Here is a 13,675-nt window from a genome sequence, read left to right on the forward strand (position 1 = left end):
ACGACTGCTCCAGACGGGAGACCTGATGGCACAAAACTCCAGCAATTTAAAATTAAAATCACGATCTGAGGCTCAGAAGCTCAAGTGATATCACAGGCACAGAGCTTATCCAAGTCAGAGTATATGTCAAGCTGGCTTTAATGGATTCCTCTCCAAAGGCGTGCTTGGTCTCAGGAAATGAACTTCAAAGGCTCCTCACACACAAGGCACGTGGGAGTTTGGGGAAGGGCAAAGAGATAGCTCTAGTTTTCAACTAGACTCCGTTTTTAACACGAAAATTTATTTATTTTTTTACTGAAGTAAAGTGGACTTACCAGTATTATATTAGTTTCAGGTATACAACATAGCGATTTGATATCTTCATACATTACGAAATGATCCTCACCGTGGGTGTATCTGTCATCACACAAAGTTATTCCAATATTCCTGACTACGTTCCCCATGTGGTAGGTTCCCCCTATTCACACCCCCACGACTTACTATTTTATAAACAGAAGTTTGCGCCACTTAATCTCCTTTACGTGGTTCACCCATTTTTTCCCACCTAATGTACTGTGCTTCTGACGAGCATCTAAAGACCTGACTGATAGGTGAGAATCACCCCAGGATTCATGACTGCGGCCATGAGGGAGCACAGGGCCAGATCAGAAGAAGGTTTGGCAATCCACAGCCTGTCGATGGTTTCTGTGTGGCCCTCGAGCTAAGAACAGGGTTTACACTGGAGGAGGAGGAAGGGAGGGGGAAGGAGGAAAAGGAGAAGAAAGAGGCAAAGAAGAAGATGTGAGGAAGACTCTCCTGGCCCCAGGCCTAAGATATTCACTGTCTGGTCCTTTACAGAAAACTGGGACCCACAGCCCAGGAGAGCCGTAACCTTGGGTCAGGAGGGATGGACAGATACCGACAACTGGTGATACTTAAAATCCAAATCTCTCTCCTGGGCCCTTAATACTGTGGAAGGACCTGAAAGAGAAAACCTTGAGAAGGCAGAGGAGCAGGCATAGCGATAATTGCTGACGTTAACGAGAACTACGTGTCACTGTGCAAAACCCTTTACATGGCTTCTCTCCTTTAGTCATCAGAACTGCCTCCCCAGGTAGAAAGTATTAGTATCCTCATTTTACAGATGCAGAAAACAAGTTCTAGGAAGTTCTGTAAGTTGCCAAGGTCACATGGATACGGAAGGGCAGAGCTGGATTTTGAGCACAGGAGTCTGGGAAGGGCCTACACTGCAACCACTGAGCTGTCCAAAAAAAGAGTTCCGGCTGAAAATGTGATTCAGAGAGTGAAACATATTTAGGGCTGGAAAACACTAGTTTAATCTCTCTCCTTTGGCCATATGACATCAGTGAAGGGAGGAAGCCTCAGGCTGATCGACTGCACCATTCTGAAGTGTCACTTAAATGTATCATCACAGCCTTTCCCACTGTTTTAGGAGTTATAAGCAAAACCCAATCAGCCACGCCTTACATCTTCTGCTGCCACTGAGAACATTTTTGAGTATCCTCACAGTATCTAAGCAAGGAGAGATAAGAAAGCCTTCCTCAGCAAGCAATGCAAAGAAACAGAGGCAAACAACAGAATGGGAAAGACTAGAGATCTCTTCAAGAAAATTAAAGATACCAAGGGAACATTTCTTGCAAAGATGGGCTCAATAAAGGACAGAAATAGTAGGGACCTAACAGAAGCAGAAGATATTAAGAAGAGGCGGCAAGAATACACAGAAGAATTGTACAAAAAAGATCTTCATGACCCAGATAATCACGATGGTGTGATCACTCACCTAAAGCCAGACATCCTAGAATGTGAAATCAAGTGGGCCTTAGGAAGCATCACTATGAACAAAGCTAGTGGAGGAGATGGAATTCCAGTTGAGCCATTTCAACTCCTGCAAGATGATGCTGTGAAAGTGCTGCACTCAATATGCCAGCAAATTTGGAAAACTCAGCAGTGGCCACAGGACTGGAAAAGGTCAGTTTTCATTTCAATCCCAAAGAAAGGCAATGCCAAAGAATGCTCAAACTACTGCACAACTGCACTCATCTCATACGCTGGTAAAGTAATGCTTAAAACTCTCCAAGCCAGACTTCAGCAATACATGAACCGTGAACTTCCAGATGTTCAAGCTGATTTTCGAGAAGGCAGAGGAACCAGAGACCGAATTGCCAACATCCACTGGATCATCGAAAAAGCAAGAGTTCCAGAAAAACATCTATTTCTGCTTTATTGACTATGCCAAAGCCTTTGACTGTGTGGATCACAATAAACTGTGGAAAATTCTGAAAGAGATGGGAATACCAGACCACCTGACCTGCCTCTTGAGAAACCTATATGCAGGTCAGAAAGCAACAGGTAGAACTGGACATGGAACAACAGATTAGTTCCAAATAGGAAAAGGAGTACGTCAAGGCTGAATATTGTCACCCTGCTTATTTAACTTCTATGCAGAGTACATCATGAGAAACGCTGGGCTGGAGGAAGCACAAGCTGGAATCAAGATTGCCGGGAGAAATATCAATAACCTCAGATATGCAGATGACACCACCCTTATGGCAGAAAGTGAAGAACTAAAAAGCCTCTTGATAAAAGTGAAAAAGTTGGCTTAATGCTCAACATTCAGAAAACTAAGATCATGGCATCCGGTCCCATCACTTCATGGCAAATAGATGGGGAAACAGTGGACACAGTGTCAGACTTTATTTTTGGGGGCTCCAAAATCACCACAGATGGTAACTGCAGCCATGAAATTAAAAGATGCTTGATCCTTGGAGGGAAAGTTATGACTAAGCTAGACAGCATATTAAAAAGCAGAGACAAAAAAAAAAAAAAGCAGAGACATTACTTTGCCAACAAAGGTCCGTCTAGTCAAGGCTATGGTTTTTCCAGTGGTCATGTATGGATGTTAGAGTTGGACTATAAAGAAGGCTGAGCGCCAAAGAATTGATGCTTTTGAATTGTGGTGTTGGAGAAGCCTCTTGAGAGTCCCTTGGACTGCAAGGAGATCCAACCAGTCTATCCTAAAGGAGATCAGTCCTGGGTGTTCATTGGAGGGACTGATATTGAAGCTGAAACTCCAGTACTTTGGCCACCTGATGCAAAGAGCTGACTCACTGGAAAAGACCCTGATGCTGGGAAAGATTGAGGGCAGGAGGAGAAGGGGATGACAAACGATGAGATGGTTGGATGGCATCACCGACTTGATGGACATGGGTTTGGGTGGACTCCGGGAGTTGGTGATGGACAGGGAGGCCTGGTGTGCTGTGGTTCATGGGGTTGCAAAGAGTTGGACGCGACTAAGTGACTGAAATGAACTGACAGTAATCTATGAAGACCCTCTGAATGCTGAAAGTTGTAATTATAGACACTTCTAGACTGAGACATGTTCTAGCCAGGTTCTAGTCGGGTGTTCCTTATGCCATACAGGTGGCTGGTGTGAGCCCCACCACACCCCAAATCCACATGGGTAGCTCCAGGCAGCAGGTAGCAGACATACACGACATGCAGGCTTCCTTTCCAGTCTCCCTAATGCTTTCTGTTGGCCTCAGGCAAACCCTCTCAAGTCAGGAAAGCTTCTGGGACTGGTAAGTGCCTCTCTGTCTCCTGCCCTCTCCTGATGGTAGGTCCCCTCTCTGGCAATGACAGAAAGGAGAAGATCTGGATGAGCAGCAGCCAAAGTGAAAAAGACGCCGTAACATTCAACATCACCAGTTTATTACTGGGATTGAGGGAAGCACACGTGAAGTTCTGCCTCTGAAGTCTGAGGATGAACATTTCCTGGTTTCTGCCTCTGTGAATCAACCTGAAAGAAATATTCATCTCGGAAGAAGTGTGAATCCATTATTTCAGAGTACAGGGTCCCCGTAAGACCATCAAAGCGCAGGCAAATGGATTGGTTCCAAACTGCAGTTTCTCCATCCTGAGCCCGCCTGTGTTTGGAATCTGATTGTCTACTGCTCTCTGACTTTGGGTAAGCTGTTCCGAGCTTGCTCAAGCTTATTTCTTTGTTTGCAAAATGGAGGCGATAGTACTTTATGGGGTGATTGTGGTCAAGCTCATTTCTTCATTTGCAAAATAGAGATGATAGCACTTTATAGGGTGATTGTGGGGCACAGGTAAGTTGATGATGTGAACCGTTTAACTAAATGCTGGCACAAGGCAAATGCCTGACACATGGCAGCTGGGACTGAGGAGCAACCCACACATGGACCCAACTGCTGGGGGACCATCCAGCATGTCTTTCATTCAACTAAAATGTGTCCTCTAAGGACGGCTTCATGACACAGTGGAAAACAACAGCAGTAACAACTAAAGTCTATGGAGACCCAGGTAAGTAAGTGGGTAAGATATCACACTGAGTACTTCATATGTGTGTTTCATTCATTCAAAATGACTAAATGACCCTTTTTAGACAGACAGAAATTGCAGAATAGGAGGCTGATAATCTTATCGAATACTATAAACAGTTATTAAGTGGTGAAGATGGAATTCAAACCTGGAAGGCCTGAACCCAGATGAGGAGCTCTAATCTCTGTGAAGTATGGCCTCGGGTGTGTGGAGACACACCCGGCTGAATCAAATGCATTGTCACTCTCTAACAGCATCTTAGCTCCGCATGGGTGCAGGGCTGTTTCCAGATTCGAGAACAGTAGATCCCCGTGCTTGTGGCTGCTCCTCCAGGCCTGGCTGCCTCCCCTCTTTGGCCTGGGTAGGGGTGTGGGTAGGGGTGGTAGCAGCCCAGACCTGCAGGCCCAGGGAACTTCCTCTAAGCACTCACAAAACCCCAGGGCCAATGCAGAGGCCACAAGTAGCCTTCCCACATTTGTTTGTCAGGAACTGTGCTCAGTTCAGGCATTCCAACAGTGCAAAAAGATGGAGTCCTTATCCCTCTAGAGCTCACGTTCTGGCAGTTATGAGAGACATAAATAAATATTGGCCATGCAGTGTGACAGGGCTTCTTCCCTGGTAGCACAGCCATAAGGAATCTGCCTGTCAATGCAGGAGACACGGGTTCGATCCCTGCGTCAGGAAGATCCCCTGGAGACGCATATGGCAACCCACTCTAGTATTCTTGCCTGGGAAATGCTATGGACAGAGGAGCCCGGCGGGCTATGGTCCACGGGATCGCAGAGTTGGACACGACTTAGCAACTAAGCAAAAACAACATGCAGTGTGAAAGTGCTCCTAAACACAGTGGGAAAATCAGGAAGAGTCACCACCCCTGCCAGACCCAAATCAGGCAGGAGGAAGACATCCAAGAGGTAACTTTTGAGCTTCAGATTGAAGGACACAGGAGTTTACGAGGAAGAGAACACAGGCGCTCTCTGTGTAGAGGTAACACGATGCAGAAAGGCAGTTAAAAAGACCCCACAGCAGTTTTCATCTGTGGAAAAATCAAGCATCCTATGACCTTCATAAATTTCATGTACAAAGTAGATACACATCAAATGTCATTAACAGAAAATTCAAGGATTTTACAACGGAAAGACTGCAGGATTTAGAAAAAGACGTGAGCGGAGAGACATTGCTCTTGGCTAGTATGACTTTTCTTGCAGCTCATTAAAACTATTTGATCTTCTCCCCGTCTAGAATGGGGATAAGAGTAACATGCAACTGAAAGGGAAACGTGCTTGGTAAGCCTGGAAGTACTCCAGCTACAGTCAAACATCACTATTTGAGTTCAGAGACCCCCTCAAACTCTCAGCTAAGAATAGAGTCATTGTTCAGATCCTCACCGAACTTCTCTTACAGTAGGATCTGACCATGTTAGGCATTAAGTTTCCCTGTAGAAGTTTTTTCCTAGGTCACTTGGCACATAACATCACCCTCCTTTTACAGAGAGCACCTGCTGTAGGGAGCACTGCAGAGTGAGGACAAGCCCCAGGAGTTAGACACATGAACTTTACTATGAGTGGCCTTCAGAGCTGGGCCTGGAATGCAGCTGGTCTGCTCTTCACACTGGCTGTTGCTAGGAGAAGGGGTGTGTACCTGCAGCTAGAATAAAAATCAACCCGGAACCAACTGGAAGAACTGTTGCTGAAACTGATGCTCCAATACTTTGGCCACCTGGCGCGAAGAGCTGACTCACTGGAAAAGACCCTGAGGCTGGGAAAGACTGAGGGCAGGAGGAGAAGGGGGAGACGGAAAATGAGATGGCTGGATGGCATCACTGAATCAATGGACACACATTTGAGCCAACTCGGGGAGACAGGGAAAAACAGGGAAACCTGGAGTGCTGCAGTCCACGGGGTCACAAGAGTCGGACGTGACTGAGCAACAACAACAACTCTTTTGACTATGAAAAGAATACTTGATCAGGGAAAAAAAAGCCATAACATCTAGTCTGAATTCTACTGTCTAGTCTGTCTAATGTAGTTATCTAGTCTGAACTCTTCTATCTGTGAGAATCTGGCAAAGTCCTTTACGTTCCTGGGCGAGGGGTGGCGGTGAATCTCCTCAGCTTTCAAATGAGAGCAGTTAACACCTGAAGCTCTTACTTTACACGGCTGAGGTGACGATCAACTGATACAAGTTGGAACAGTATTTTGGAGACAGTACTATTCAGAAGAATTTAAGGTACTATTTTCATCTCTTTGATACTTGAGTTACCGCCTAAAATGCAGGAGACTTTTAGGAGACATGAGTTCGATCCCTGGGTCAGGAAGATCTCCTGGAGGAGAAAATGGCAACCCACTTGCTATTCTTGCCTCAACAATCCCATGGACAGAGAAGCCTGGTGGGCTACAGTCTATGGAGGCTCAGAAGAGGCAGACGTGATGTAGTGACTAAACACCACTGTGGGAAAACACTTCCCACGTTCCAGACAAAAGAAATCACAGTATAAGCTAGGGAACTGACTGGCAGAGCTCAGATTCTAATTGTCAAGATCACAGCCAGCTTCCTTCTGCCAGGGCCACGGTCTGAAGCCTGAGGGTGATATGCTTCAAGCCTCTGCTTCTTAAATCTTGAGGAGATACGGAAACACATCTTCAAAAAATAAATTTTTTTTTTTTTACTTTGGGAAACTGATGTCTTTGTTACTGTTATAGGAATCAGAACTGATGGAAACCAAAGTAGATACCATTCTTCCAACTAGAACTAAAAGAAGAGAACTGAAATTTTTTGATTGGTGATCAGGAGAAGAAAGATTATGCGGTAAGAGTCAGTTGAGGACAAGGTTATAGTAACCTCCGGTACCCAAAATCCACAAATCCTAACAGGTTTAGTTTCTCCACTCAAAGCCAGAGAAAACGTGGTCGAACAGTGCTAGGGCTCTAATAAAGCTTCAGTCTGCTTCTGCAAAGTCCCAGAAGCTCATCTGTAACATGCAATACAGATTTCTGCTTCTGGGAAGATGCATTATTTCCCTGTTGCTCATTTTAAGTACAACTAAAGCCCCTGGACACTATATATAAAACACACCTAAGAAAACGCTGACAGGTGAAGCGAAGGTAGACCAACTAGGGACTTTGGGACCCGTGGAATGACACAGTAGTGAGTTCCTTGGGTTTTCTTTTTTGCCTTATATGCCTTAGATTTGGAGGTAAAGAAGCTGGCTACCTGGAAATGACAAAAGGGTGCAGACAAAAAAAGCCTGCTTTCTCTAGCCCAGGACAAGGAAAAGGGCAGGCTAGGACTGGACTCAGTGTTGAGATGAGACGTGCTACACTCCAGCCCAACGACACAAGAGCAGACAGTGGCTTACCACATCCACGCCAGCAAAGGCTGGGGGGCACTCTAGACTTCTGCCTTCGCCAGGCTGTACCAGGGCACCCGGTTCCCCTGCTGGGTGGTGTCAAAAAGTCAAGTAGGGAGCTTGGATTTTCATCCCTGACAGCTGGCAATGAGGTCCCCAACCACCCATGGTATCAGCAAAGACCACATGGAGAGCTGAACTTCCATTCTCCCCTCAGGTCTCCTTGGGGGCTGACTAGGAACATTAACTTCTACTACAGCCAGGCAGTCAAAAGGCGGTACACGCTGTGCACTAGCCCCCTCCTCCCCCTGCCTCCTTCCTCTGCAATAGAGGTGTTAGAAGCAGTCAGTCACAACAGAAGTTTTAAATAAGATCCCAAGTCTCATAATATAATACCCCAAATGTCCAGGTTTCAGTCAAAAATCACTTATCATACCAAGAACCAGGAAGATCTCAAACTGAAGAAAGGTAGCCAACAGATGCTAATGCTGAAATGACAGAGATCTTAAGAATTACCTAACATAAAAATTTAAAGCAGTCATCAATGAGGAATTCTGAACACATTCCAGAAGATCTCAGCAAAGAAACAAAGCTTTAAAGAAGAACCAAAGGGAAATTCTAGATTTGAAAAATACAATGATGTAACCAAACCGAACAAAAACACAATGGATAGGCTCAACCGCAGAGGGAGGAGAAAGGAAAGAATCAGCAAGCTCAAAGAGGGAAACATACGAAGTGCCCAGTGTGACCACCAGAGAGGAACAGATTAAAGACAATTAAAACAGGGCCTCAGGGACCAGTGGAGCTGTAACAGAAGACTTGACACGCATGTCATCAGAGTTCCGGAAGGAAGAAGAAAGGGTTCCAAGAAATAATGACTGAAAACTTCCCAAATTTGGCAAAGGACATGGATTTGGCAAATCTTCAGATTTGAGAAGCTGAAAAAACACCAAATTGGATAAACTCAAAGAATCCACATATACAAAATTCAGAGTTAAACTTGTGAGAACTAAAGATAAGGAGAAAAGCCTTGAAAGCAGCAAAAGAGAAAAGAGACCTTACCTAATTAAAAACAACTCAAGTGACAGAAGATTTCTCCTCAGAAACCATGGAAGCCAGAAGGAGGTGGGACAACATTTTCAAGAGCTGAAAGAAAACTGTCCACCCAGAATCCTATATCCAGTAAAAATATCCTTCAGGAATGAAGAGGATATCAAGATATCCCCAGATGAAGGAAAACTAAGAGAACCATCACCAGCAGACCTATCCTAAAAGAATGGTTCAAGGAATTTCTCCCAATAGAAAGAAGAAATCTTGGAACATCAGGAAGAAGAAAGAACACAGTAAGTAAATGTATGGGTAAAAACAGTAGACGTTCCTTATCCTTCTGAATTTTCTCAATTATATTTCATAGTTGCAGCAAAAATTACATTATCATTATTCTCAGTGTATGTAGGAGAAATATTTAAGACCATTATAAAGAGAAAAAACTAGAAGTAAGGATAAATTCCAGTAAGGATTCTATACTTCACCTGAACTGGTAAAATGATACCAGTGGACTGTGATATATTATGTACATGCAGTAAAATATCTAAAATAACCACTAAGAAGCTTAAAAACCTAATATAGATAAGTCAAAAAAGGATCAGAAAAAATTTTCCAGTAAGCCAGAGGAAAGCAGGAGAAAGAAACTAGAGAATCAAAATACAGAGAAAACAATAAAATGTCAGACTTAATCCTTAATGCATCAATAATAACATTACATGTAAATGGCTGACTATATCAACTATAAAACAAGGTGCCTTAAAATATATAACCTGACTAAACACTGTCTACAGGAAACTCATTTCAAATAGGCAGGTTAAAAGCTAAAGGACGGAAAAAGTGACTATCATGCAAATAGTCAAATTAGTTGACTCTTCAAATTGCATGACTATCATGCAAATTAGTCAAAGGAAACCAGCAATAGCTATCTTAATATTAGATAAAGTATACTTCAGAGCACCCCCCCCCAAAAAAAAACTATCAGACAAGGAGGGGCATTCTATATTGACAACAGAGTCAACCCACCAAGAAGGCATACCCTAAATGTGCATGCCCCAGACAACAGAGCTGCAAAACACGTGAGAGAAACTGACAGAAGCTGAAAGGAGAAATACATAAATCTGTAATTACATTTGGAGCCAAACTAAAAATAAACAACAGAAAGATTATAGGAAAACCTCCAAATGCTTAGAAATTAAATAACACACATCTGATCATCTATGGGCCCAGGGAAAAGTCTCAAGGGAAAAAATTTTTAAATACATTGTACTGAATGAAAATGAAAACACAGTACAACAAATTTTACCACTTACAGTAAATGGTAAAAATTATGGAGCATAGCTAAAGTAACCCTGAGAGGGAAATTCACTGGAAGGACTGACATTGAAGCTGAAGCTCCAGTACTCTGGCTACCTTATTATGCAAAGACCCTGATGCTGGAAAAGATTATCCCCATGGTGGGAAACTGGACAGAAGGTACATGGGATCACCCTGCATTGTATCTTCTGATTCTATCTAAAATCTACAGTTATCTCAAAAGCAAAAGTTTCATTAAAGTAAGACTGCAAAGCAGTTTATGAGTTGACAATTTTTACAATAAAATGTTGGGGAAAATGCAATGCAACTGCGGCAATGCAATCAAAGACCAATACACCTTGATAGGGATTTCTCACATTTGACTCACCATTTGTTTCTGGAGGCCGTCTACTTTGTCTTCTGTATTGTCTTCTTTATCTGTGTGGCCTCTAAAAAAAAAAAAAATTAAATAAAAAGAGTAAAAAGCATCACACACCATCTAGAAGCTATTCTGCAACCAGGATGCTGTCACAAAACACCCCTAAATCACTGACCAAAGTGAGTACTAGTAGACACCTTTCTCCACAGGCCTCAGAATCTTGATTTTTCCAGTGTCATAACTTCTACAAGCAATGACCTCCACTCAAATGAGACTTCAGCAGGAGCCTCAGGATCTACTCAGGACAGTTCAGAGGCCTGCTTTTCAACAATCATGCTATCTTTGAAAAGGTAATTACTGCCCATCAAGAATTAGCTCAATACATGGCTTTGATAAAAGAACAGACTCTAGACACTGACAGCCGTACAAACCAAGAGTCCTCTTGGGCCGACCTCAGCTCCCATGGTAGGGCGAGTCTCGGTGCAGAGTCGCTCATGTTCGGCAGCGGTCCCTTCCAGGAAAGGACACTGCCCGATGGACCACTGGCTGCTTGCCTCTAAATCCACTGCCTGATGTCTTCTCTCGTGAGCGTAACTACTGCTGATGCCTATTTGTTTTCCATGATCCCTGGAAAAATCAACTTTGAAGGATTCCTGTCTCAAATATTCTGCTCTTCATCGCTCAGGTCCTGGAGGCAGAAGGGGTCTCCTACCTTCATTGCCTGACCAGAGAAAAAACAGCTTTGCCACAGAGAAACCAGCTTTCAGCCACATTCGGGCACCTCCCTCAGGGGGTGTTTCTCCCAACCCCATGAACCCAATATTACCACCACTGGTCCTCTGGACATTTGTTAACACTTCTCTGGATGGATCCTTATTATCTTTGGGGGCAGAGAAGGTTATGATCGCTAGCTTGAGTGTTTGTCAGGGGCTAAGCATGAATGGAAAAATGCACTTCATCCTTTTCTCAGCCTTAGCAGACAGTTAGGGGGGCTGGCTTGTGTACCCTTGAGTCCAGCCTTGCCTGTGACCCTAGGAAATACAACTTTGGGGGAGAAGATCAGGCCAAAAGCTCACCAAATGCAAACCAAGAGATTCTATACTATGTCTTTCAAATACCCACACACATATGAAAACCACAGCTTTGGCTGTTTATTTAGTTTTCCTATGAATTCATACATTTGGGGTTATGCCAAAAGTAAATAAAACTCAGACAAAGGGGACGCCTCCATACTTTTTTACACACAACCCATGGATAGGACCTGAATGCCATGGCCATCATGCAGTGGCTATTCATGGACCGTGCAGTCCTTAGAAAACGCCGGTATTTCATCTCAGGCATTTCAAGGTCAGGAAGTCTAAACTCTGTGCCTCTTAACTTTCTGCCAAGTATGAGAGGTTAAGAGAGGCCTGAACTCCTCCTTGAGAATCCTCTGACCAGACGAGGCTGGTTAAGGAACAGGGCAGGATGGTGGGCAGCTTGGGGAACCCAGGAAGGACAGAAATGGGTATTTGGATCAGAGCGTTCAGAGTTCAAGAGAAAGGCCCGAGGTGCTGTAGGATGTAACTGAAGCAATTCTGGAAGGCGGTTCAGGCTGAAGGGAGACGCCAGGCTGTGAGGAAGAGACTGTGAGAGTGCTGGGTGCCTGTGGTCAGAGATCAGTGGCGCAACCAGTCACACCGTGTTTGGTCTGTGCAGATTCTCACCTTTCGGGGACGTCTGAGGCCCCGTCTGTGACACCCTGCTCTGCAGAAAGCAACTTCTCATCTGGCATGCCCACTTTCTCCAGGAAGCAAAGTGCTGGGTCGGCTCGCATGGCGTTGTACCTCTCGTAACCTGATCGGGGGTGGCGAGAAACCACAAGGTCACGACTGGGGTCATGTCAGAACTCATTAAATCTTCCTTGCACCCTACACACACATTTTGTTTCCCTTATTAAGTAAAAAACAAAACAAGCCAAGAAAAAATACTTATTTAAGAATAATTGGATCCTGTAAGACTTCCCGTCGGGGGAAGATCCTTGAGCTTAAACGGACTCCTTTGTGTAGTGCTTGACCAAAAAATGAAAGCTGAGGTGTACTGTGTGTCCTTGAAGACACACAAGATACAGATTCCATTCCCACTTGTTGGCTTCTTTTGGAAAGCAAGAGGATCAGGCAAGCTGGTTTCACAATTTCTTCCCCTCACTGCAACACCCCGCCCCCTACTCTGGACACCCTGTTATCTTGTCATCTCCTGCCTGCATGCATGCTTGTTAAGTCACTTCAGTCATCTCTGACTGTGCAACCCCATGGACTGCAGTCTGCCAGGCTCTGCTGTCCATGGGATTCTCCTGGCAAGAATACTGGAATCGGTTGCCATGCCCTCCTCCAGGAGATCTTCTCAACCCAGGGATCAAACCCTCGCCTCTTATGTCTAACCTGCATTGGCAGGCAGGTTCTTTACCACTACCACCACCTGAATGGGTCGAAATTTTCTTATGGTCCAAATTTATCCCATGTGTTAGAAAAGAAAACTGAGCAAAGTGATGATACAAAGGATGAAACATAAAGAGGACAACTGGGATTGCTGACTGGATTAAAATGGACTCGTTGCCTCTGTGTTCAGACTCAGTATAAAATCCTAACCCACTGACCAGGGCTTTGGAACCGCCTCTCACTGTATCCCCAGAGTCAAAAACAGATGGAGGAGTTCTGACCCAGAGAGAGAGACCCCAGAAGGAAGGCAAAACAATGGAACAATGTCACTTTTAATGTGATAACACCATGTGTGAGAATGCTATTTTATTGACTCTAATGTAATCCTATAATGAGACCGGATATTTGGTCATAGCTATTGTCACATCAAACTATTTGGGGGGAACTCCTTTATGGTCCTCAAAATCCTTTTCTTGCTGCTCCTAACAAAGTCCATTTCTAGTTCTGTAGTGGTGCAGAGAGCCCATCTCCAATGAGGGTAGATGCTGCACTGAAAACGAGAACTGTCTTGATCAAACAAACGATTTTACTCTGCTAGGTATTCCCCTGCTAGACTGGTTTCTGTTCTGGTGTCACTGCTGATGCTGGTCTAGCCTTCACATGGAGGCAGCACCTGGCACTTTTTCTCTAAGGGGTTTCAGGTACTTCATCTTTTAATCCAAAGTGACTCTTCTGCCTTCTCCACGACAGGTGCTGCCTGCCCGAGGCATATGGTGGGAGAAATGGGTCCCTAATGTTCTTCTTTATTCATTCATTCCTCAGGGCGATAGTGTGATAACTTTAAGTCTC

The 13,675-nt window shown here is 44.3% G+C and overlaps 1 protein-coding gene across 5 annotated transcripts in view; it reads right to left on the bottom strand.

The window, feature by feature from the left end:
• The window catches only part of CHD6 (chromodomain helicase DNA binding protein 6), a 200,705-nt gene that overhangs the window by 23,879 nt on the left and 163,151 nt on the right, over nt 1-13,675 (bottom strand). For all 5 annotated transcript variants that reach the window (XM_070381751.1, XM_070381752.1, XM_070381754.1 and 2 more), the window contains 2 exons: nt 12,116-12,245; nt 10,419-10,479 (listed from right to left, as the gene is read on the bottom strand). In XM_070381751.1, the coding sequence (XP_070237852.1) occupies nt 10,419-10,479; nt 12,116-12,245 (191 nt within the window). The remainder of the gene's footprint in view (nt 1-10,418; nt 10,480-12,115; nt 12,246-13,675) is intronic.

This window comes from Bos mutus, chromosome 13 (genome assembly GCF_027580195.1).
Source record: "Bos mutus isolate GX-2022 chromosome 13, NWIPB_WYAK_1.1, whole genome shotgun sequence".
NCBI classification, from domain to species: Eukaryota; Metazoa; Chordata; class Mammalia; order Artiodactyla; family Bovidae; genus Bos; species Bos mutus.